We start from the raw sequence: 9221 nt of genomic DNA on the forward strand, positions 1-9221 counted from the left end.
GACACTTGTCAGAATCCCGGCGCCGACATCCCGAAGGTAAGTAGCTGGTGATGGTTAGGGTTAGGCACTAGGGAGGAGGGTTAGTAGCTAAGGGGGGAGGGTTAGGTTTAGGGTGCGGGATGGGGAGGTTAGGTTTAGTCACTAGGGGGGAGGTTAGGCATTGGGGAGGGAGGTTAGGGTAGGGAGAGGGGGAGGTTTAGGATACCGATCAACAAAGCGTCGATACTCTAACCCTGTCGGGTTGCCTGTGTCTGGGTTCTGACTGCTGGGATCCCAAACGCCAGCATCCCATATCCAACCCATAAATAAATGAAGAGTATAGAACTGTGGTTAAATAAAATATTCCGTCTTAATCTAATATTTCGGGAAGGTGAGAGCATGTTGCCTGTGGGCAAATCTTATTTCATGGTTTATATTGAACTTTGACGTTTTAATGATTTTAGATAAAATAATAAAATCAAACGAAAATATACGACACTGTGGTTTTATGTCTGTATGTTTTTGGTGCAAGAGAAGAAAAACAAAATCAAATATATATACTACTTTTATTTTTGTTTAAAGATTGGTATGGTAAATGAACCATTAGCACTTATTGTACAGTTGCATACCTCGGATTAAGTAATATATTACATTCACTATTTACTTTTACTGGGGTGAGCATTTGGTAAACTGAAACATCTCAGAATTTAAGATGTAAGATAATTATGCACAATAGTTTCATTAAACACTTTTCCTCCAACACGTTTTAAACACTTTTTTTTGTTGTTGTTTCCATAATTTTTGTGTTTGTTTATTGGTTTTGCTTTTGTATACTTTCTATGCATATTGATAAATGCTAAATTTATTTTTAAAAAAGCCCATATTTAATAAAATATTTGGTTAATGTGATATATGCAGTAATAATACATATTCTATCAGAATACTCACTAGGTCTACAAGCAATGGTTCTTCTAATCTGAAAAAGAAAAGTTTAAAAAAATTAATTTAATGTGAACCTGTATTACAGGGTTTCAAGCAAGCACCTGTGCTGTCATTCTATTTGTTGAGTGATGCAGTTCAGAGTAGCAGAATTATTACCTCTATGAAAGTTTAATTCTATTACTTAACTTTTTCACCTCCAAATTATTCACCACTGATAGCCCTACAATATAGATTATTCAAATGTTGTATAGTATGCACATTATGTTGAAGGTGTTATGAAATGTTCAGCTCTGTGCCCTGCATTCATTTAGCGCTGCATCACAAATTTGTTTCATTTGTTGTGTTAAGACTTTTTTGCTTATTTTCAGATTCCCAATCCCCTATTTGATCTGGCAGGAATAACATGTGGACATTTCCTTGTTCCCTTCTGGACCTTCTTTGGAGCCACTCTGATTGGCAAAGCAATAATTAAAATGCACATTCAGGCAAGTAATAAATTGTAAATGTTTCAAAGAAAAAAATGTTCCAGTTTTCAGATTAGTATATATGCATGGCTGTGTACAGTGTATGTCCTGTGAAGATGATTAAAAAAAATGCAGAATATCAATTGTGATTCACGCTTACTATGTAGTACTGGAATGTATATTACTGCAAATAGTGCCTAGTGGCACTCTAATAAATCTAGAACCCTCTGGGTGTGCTATTTATATTTAGATTATAAGGAAGAAATAACTGTGGGTATTTTAAAATAGTGTTACCGATTACTGTTCTCAGGAAATAAGTGGTTAGCCATGATATTTACCTATGGTTACTCACATATGCAAATACATTTTAACAATGAGGTTATTTTTGTGAAAAGCAGCCGTTCTGTGTTGTTGGTTGAGATGATTTTTTTTCTTCATTATATTTAACTAACAATTATATTTTTAAATGTGATATTCTAAATAGTTAATAGACTCTACATATTATCAGGACAGGATATTTTACTAAAAGGTCATAAAGCCTAACCCTGATCTAGCATGTGTGCATAGTGGCATTTTCAGGTTCAGTATAGTAACTGGAGATCCAGCAACAGGACAGGAGAGAGAACCTTTCCCTAGGCAATAAGCAAGATATCCCAGGAGTGTGACCTTACAGACTAGTAGGAAGCTATTTGCCAATGCTCAACTGGAACCCCATCTGCCCCTACCATCATTGTTACCTATAGGGCCAGGGTACTTTGGACCCATCCCCTATGCATCATTGGCATACCTGTCAACTACTAAAACTAATGTAAACATCTGACATATTATACCTTTTTATAATTCATGAATAGTGTGCATATTTTTAGCAACTGTGAAAATATGATCGATGTCGCTTCGGAAAGTCAGTAGTCATCAATGATTGCTAAATCATTCCCTAAGGTGCACATATCAAGACATACATTATCTGTGCCAAAGTATACACAATAATATGTTTGAACATCTCCCACAGCTTTCTCACTACATTCTTCTCATTTGCTTTGTACTGCTGGCACAGCATGGTGCACTATCTAGGGCAGGGGTCAGGGAACTTTTTTTTACCATTTACCCCAAAATATATTTAGATACGCCGATGTTATTCCCTTGATTTGAAAGGAAGGAAATCATATAGTAGTGCCCCCATATAATGCCCCTGTAGTAGTGCCCCCATATAGTGCCCCTGTAGTAGTGCCCCCATAGCAATGCCCCTGTAGTAGTGCCCCCATAGCAATGCCCCTGTAGTAGTGCCCCCGTAGTTATGCCCCTGTAGTAGTGCCCCCATAGTTATGCCCCTGTAGTAGTGCCCCTGTAGTAGTGCCCCCATAGTTATGCCCCTGTAGTAGTTCCCCCGTAGTTATGCCCCTGTAGTAGTGCCCCTGTAGTTATACCCCTGTAGTAGTGCCCCCATATAATGCCCCTGTAGTAGTGCCCCCATATAATGCCCCTGTAGTAGTGCCCCTGTAGCCGTGCCCCCATATAATGCCCCTGTAGTAGTGTATCCATATAATGCCCCTGTAGTAGTGCCCCCATATAACGCCCCTGTAGTGCCGCTTGTAAAAAAAACACTTACCTTAATCCCCGCTCCTGCATCTGCCGCCGTCCTGTCTGCCCGGCTGCTCCTCGGAACTATGGGAATGACGTCTCTCCCATAGTGCGCATGGAGAGAGGCGGAAGCTGGAGTTCAGAAGAGAACTCCAGCCTCCGACTAATGCGGCGCTGGTAATAACATCCGGACGCCCGCTGAGATGCTGGTAATAACATCTCAGCGGGCGTCCGGCTTAGAGTTTCCCTGCGGCACAGCCGGGGGTAATGGACGGACAGCCGGATATGCATAGAATGATTCATATGGATGCCCGGCTGTCCATCCATTACCCCCAGGAATTTCATTTTTACCCCATGTGGGGTACTTTACCCCTGTTACCCGACCACTGATCTAGGGTAATTACACAGTTGCTAGATGTGCCTCCAAAACAAGAGAAATGCCTGATAATTATTTCAAAAATCAAGGGGTCATCTGGTATTTTGCTAAATGAGGTTAGAAGATTGCAGTTATCTCTCTTGGACATACCAACAACCACATTGAGCTTACTGACGTTGGACACTGATGTTGAATGATAAAGCCTAACCCTCAGTCAGCTTTCAGATTTATCCCAAATGTGTTAAATGTGGTTTTTAGATGAAGGTCAGTCAAGGTCTTCCAAACCAAACTCTGCAAACCATTTTTTGATGGATTTTGTTTTCTGCATTGACGCATTGTCATACTGAAACAGGAAAGGACCTTCTCCCCAAACTGTTGCACATCATTCTCTAGTGTGTCATTATATGTTGTAGGATTGAGATTTACCTTGACTTGGAACTAAGGGGCTTAGGCCAAGCCATGTAAAATGTCCCCAAACCATTATTCCTACTCCACCAAACTTTACAGTTGGAAGTACACTTTTGGGCAGGAAGCATTCTCTTGGCATCTGCAAAACCAAGATAGGTCCATCAACTGCCTGATGAAGTAGTGTGAACATTATTCCAGAGAGTGTGTCCCACTGCTCCAGAGTCCAAAGACTCTGCACTTTACACCACTCCAGCCGCCATTTGTCATTGTGCATGGAGATGATCTGGCGCTTGTGTTTGGCTGCTCAGCCATGGAAACCCAATCCATGAACCTCCCCCGACAAACCGTTCTTGTGCTGACTGCTTCAAAAGACCGTTTGGAACTAATTTATTGTTGCTACCAGCTTCATCATGTGGCATTTCTATTCTAGGAAAGGCAGGTCTAGCAAGGCAAAATTTTGACAAACTGACTTGTTGGTAAGGTGGCATCTTATGACACTGCCATAATGAAAGCCCCTAGCTCTTCTTTACAACCTATTATCCCGCTATGTTTGTCTCTGAAGATTGTATAGCTGTACGCTTAATTTTATACACCTGCTAGCAACATTGGCGTCACTGGGGTTGCTGACACCCAGTGCGCTATATAGGCCCTGTGCTTGCTCGAAAAGGGGAGTTGCCCCACAGCACACCCCTGATCTCATCACCCTGGGGGCATGCCCAGCACTCCTGGAGATAACAGGCTGCCACCAGACAATCTCCCCGCACTACCGACTCCTTCTCAGTGATCGGGAGCCAAGCGCTGCACAATAACATCCCAATGCAGCTCCTGGTCAGAGAGGAGGAACGTAGCATTTTGGTGTCACCTCCTCAGAAAGTGACACCTAGTGCAGTCAGCACTCCCCTAGTGACACCACTGGTTAGCAATGGATGTGACTGAAATTACTAAACAGACTATTTAGAAGGGCGTCCAGACACTTTTGGCCTGTACTGTATGTAGACTGTTCTAAAAACTCTAAATATATTTTGCGTCAATGGCCAGCCATACATTTTCTCTGTTGCATTGTTTCTTTTGGCTTTTACGTCCCTTAATTGATTTTGATCTTTACTTTCTTTGCAGAAGCTTTTTGTTATCATAACTTTCAGCAAGCATATTGTGGAGCAGATGGTGTCCCTAATCGGGTGAGTAATTGAGAAATACTTACATTATATATGTATTTTTCTTGGAGAACACCACTCTTCAGCACTTTGATGAAAATGTTATCTTGCCTACTAAAGAGGTGGGCAATCCACTTGGTTTGGTGTTTGTCGTGCAGACATAAGTACTCTTGAGAACTGAGGTTTTTTTTATTTTATATTACATTCTTTAAGGGCCTATATTTATAAAATTCTGGTTCTGCATAATTGTATAAATTGTTTCTATGTACTAATTGCACAATGCAGGAAATCGTATAGAAATCTACGGCTGAGTGGTTATTAGCAATGCAGATCGCAGTCCCCATTATTATTGTGCGTATGTGCAGTGTCCACTTCCACTGGAGATGTCTTCTACATAGTACCGAGGATAACACTCGCAGGGACAACTGTTATTGCAACTGCTGTCCCTGCGCGTTTCCCATAGTACATAGTGGGGATATTTCTGTTAAACATTAAAATATCACCCATGTTATGGAACCTTGATAATTGCGGCAGTTCCGCAATATAGGCCCCCAAATATCCCACCCTACTGATGCAAAACCTTCTCTCTCAGGCAGTCAAGTAAACAGGTTAAAAGCTTGCGTGCCAACATTGGTGGTCAAATCACAGCAGATTCAACCGCATATGTAGTGGTCTCCTTCACATCAGACCAGAAATATATTCAGGCATGTAATAATTGATATATTATATTTTGTTTTGCACAGGCAAAATGGAAAAGACAATTCCGTTTGTGGGGCACTCTTATAGTATTATTTTTTAGCAATATGACAAAATGATATATTTTAAAACATAACTTTTAATAAGAACATACCTTATAAAAAATATGTATGTAAATCATGATAATTATCATAAATGACAATAAAAAATATAATGTCTCAATACATGTAATAAAAACATCTATAGGCGAAAATATTGAAGAAAAGCTGTTATAATTATTAAATACACTGCCAAATATATATATACTGTACCAGTGTGATGAGGAAACATACGCGGTTAATTCATGTATGAAATTCCAGCATACCCTGTCCCAGGCAATTTCGTCAATTTCGTGTGTGCGCGCGCACGCACGCACACGCACACACACGCGCGCGCGCGCGCGCACACACACACACGCGCGCAAAAAGTATTTGGACAGCCACCGATTGTGCAAGTTGTTGCACTTTAAAAGATGAGAGAGGACTGTGGTTTCCATCATAGGTACACTTTAACTGTGAGAGACAGAATCAGAACAAAAAATTCGGGAAATTGCATTGTATGATTTTTAAACAATTTATTTGTATATTCTTGCGGAAAAAAATTATTTGGACACCTACCAACCAGCAAGAATTCTGGCTTTCACAGACCTGTTACTACTTCTTTAGGAAGCTCATACAGTCAGGTGACTGTATGAGCTTCCTAAAGAAGAGGACTTGCACCTTCCTAAAAGAATTGTAGACTGTATATCCTCCACTCGTTACCTGTATTAATGGCACCTGTTTGAACTGGTTCTGTATAAAAGACACCTGTTCACACCCTCAAACAGTCAGACTGCAACCTCTCCACCATGGCCAAGACCAGAGAGCTGTCTAAGGACACCAGGGACAAATTGTAGACCTGCACAAGGCTGCGATGAGCTACTCGACAATAGGCAAGCAGCTTGGTGAGAAGAGATCAACTGTTGGCGCAATTATTAATAAAATGGAAGAAATACAAGATCACTGACAATCTCCCTCGACCAGGGGCTCCATGCAAGATCTCACCTCGTGGGGTATCAATGATCCGGAGAACGGTGAGGGATCAGCCCAGAACTACATGGGGGTACCTGGTCAATGACCTCAAGAGAGCTGGGCCCACAGTCACAAAGGTTACTATTAGTAACAAACTGCGTTGTCATGGATTCAAATCCTGCAGCGCCAGAAAGGTCCCCCTGCTTAAGCCAGCACATGTCCAGGCCCGTCTAAAGTTTGCCTGTGACCATCCGGATGATGCAGGGGAGGATTAGGAGAATGTCATGTGGTCAGATGAGACCAAAATAGAACTTTTTGGTATAAACTCCACACGCCGTGTTTGGAGGGAGAAGAATGATGAGTGGCATCCCAAAAACACCATACCCACTGTGAAGCATGGGGGTGGAAACATCATGCTTAGGGGATGATGCTCTTCTGCAAAGGGGACAGGACGACTGATCCGTATTACGGAGAGGATAAATGGGGACATGTATCGTGACATTTTGGGGAAAAACCTCCTTCCCTCAGTAAGAGCATTGAAGATGCAATGTGGCTGGGTCTTCCAGCATGGCAATGACCCCAAAAACACCGCCCGGGCAACTAAGGAGTGGCTCCGTAAGAAGCATTTCAAGGTCCTTGATTGGCCTAGCCAGTCTCCAGACCTCAACTCAATAGAAAATCTGTGGAGGGAGTTGAAAGTCCGTGTTGCCCGGCGACAGCCCCAAAACATGACACATCTAGAGAAGATCTGCATTGAAGAGTGGGCCAAAATACCTGCTGCAGTGTGTGCAAATCTGGTCAAGAACTACAGGAAACATTTGACCTCTGTAATTGCCAACCAAGGTTACTTTACAAAGTATTGAGTTTAACTTTTTGATTGTCCAAATATTTTTTTTCCCGAAAGAATGTACAGGTTGAGTCTCCCATATCCAAAATGCTTGGGACCAGGAGTATTTTGGATAACGGAATATTCCGTATTTTGGAATATTTGCATACCATAATGAGATATCTATCTTGGGAATGGAACCCAAATATACACACAGAATGCATTTATGTATTATATACACCTTATACACACAGCCTGCAGTTCATTTTATACAATATTTTCAATAATTTTGTGGCTCAAGAAAAGTTTGTGTACAGAAATGAAATTCATTTATGTTTCATATACAGCTTATACACAGAGCCTGAAGGTAATTTTATACAATATTTTTAATAATTTGTGTCCTAGACAAAGTTTGTGTACATTGAACCATCAAAAATCAAAGGTTTCATTATCTCAGTCATGCCAAAATAATTCCATATTTCGGAATATTCCGTATTTCGGAATATATGGATATGGGAGACTCAACCTGTACAAATAGTTTACAAATCATACAATGTGATTTCCGGAATTTTTTGTTCTGATTCTGTCTCCCACAGTTAAAGTGTGTGTGTATGTATGTATGTATGTGTGTGTATATGTGTATGTATATATATATATATATATATATATATATATACACATACACATATGTAACGCCGGCTGTCGGGATGTTTACTGTGAAAATACCGACAGTGGCATCCCGATGGTTGGCATCCCTCCCCATTAGTGCCTAACCCACCCCTAGAGGTGCCTAACCCTCTCCCTCCTTACCCTCCCCACGGCTAACTCTAAGAGCTCCCCGGACTTACCTTGTTCAGGCAGCTGTCCCTCTGGATTCCGGCGTTGGTATTTTGACGCCTATCCTAAGTCCCTTGTTGGGCTTCCCCCGGAGCAAGCCCTCGGTGTAAACAGGCATATAGCCCCAGCTTGCTCCGAGGGGAAGCCCAACAAGGGACTTGGGATAGGCGTCAAAATACCAACGCCGGAATCCAGAAGGACAGCTGCCTGAACAAGGTAAGTCCGGGGAGCCCTTAGCATTAGCCGCGGGGAGGGGAGGGGGGGAGAGGGTTAGGCACATATATATATATATATATATATATATATATGTATGTGTGTGTGTGTGTGTGTGTATATATATATATATATATATATATATATCTATATAGATAGATAGATTGATTATAAAATCACCAATTTGCTTATTTTACTTGAAATTCACCACATCGTACAGGTTACATTTATCATAATATTCAATGTTTCAGCTCACTCTCTCTCAGAAGTCAAGACTATAGATTCATGTAAGAATTAGGGATGTGCGCTGACCCCCGTGGTTTGGTTTTGGATCTGGATTTGTTTTAAGTTTTAAAAACCACTAAAATCATGTAAATTATCCAATACAAAACACGAAATTCGGATTTAAAATCCGAATTTCGAACCGCAAAAAGATCAGAACCGCGACCCGGATTTAACCGGATCTCCTCAGGAGATTAGAACCGCGACTCAAATTTACCAGGGTTCACAAAATTCGGGTGGATTCGGATTTCTGGAGATCCAAACCGCACATCTCTAGTAAGAATGGTTCTGAGAGAGCTGAAAAGTTAACTATAATATCATCTCATGTCTGATGTGGTGAATTTCTAGTAAAACTAATTATTTCCTCAGCAAACTGGTGGGTGCCCTCCATCTTTACCCTTTGGGGAGGCATCGACC

General features: G+C 41.2%; 1 protein-coding gene across 1 annotated transcript in view; it reads left to right on the plus strand.

Annotated features, from left to right (window-relative positions):
* LOC148506765 (vacuole membrane protein 1-like) overlaps positions 1 to 4929 on the plus strand; it is a 64181-nt gene extending 59252 nt beyond the window's left edge. Inside the window, exons 6-7 of the mRNA XM_088446313.1 lie at positions 1290 to 1406; positions 4864 to 4929. Of these exons, the coding sequence (XP_088302439.1) occupies positions 1290 to 1406; positions 4864 to 4929 (183 nt within the window). The remainder of the gene's footprint in view (positions 1 to 1289; positions 1407 to 4863) is intronic.
* The last annotated feature ends 4292 nt before the right edge of the window (positions 4930 to 9221 follow it).

The sequence above is a fragment of the Taudactylus pleione genome, unplaced genomic scaffold, assembly GCF_031769625.1.
Source record: "Taudactylus pleione unplaced genomic scaffold, aTauple2 ptg000397al, whole genome shotgun sequence".
In the NCBI taxonomy this organism is placed as follows: Eukaryota; Metazoa; Chordata; class Amphibia; order Anura; family Myobatrachidae; genus Taudactylus; species Taudactylus pleione.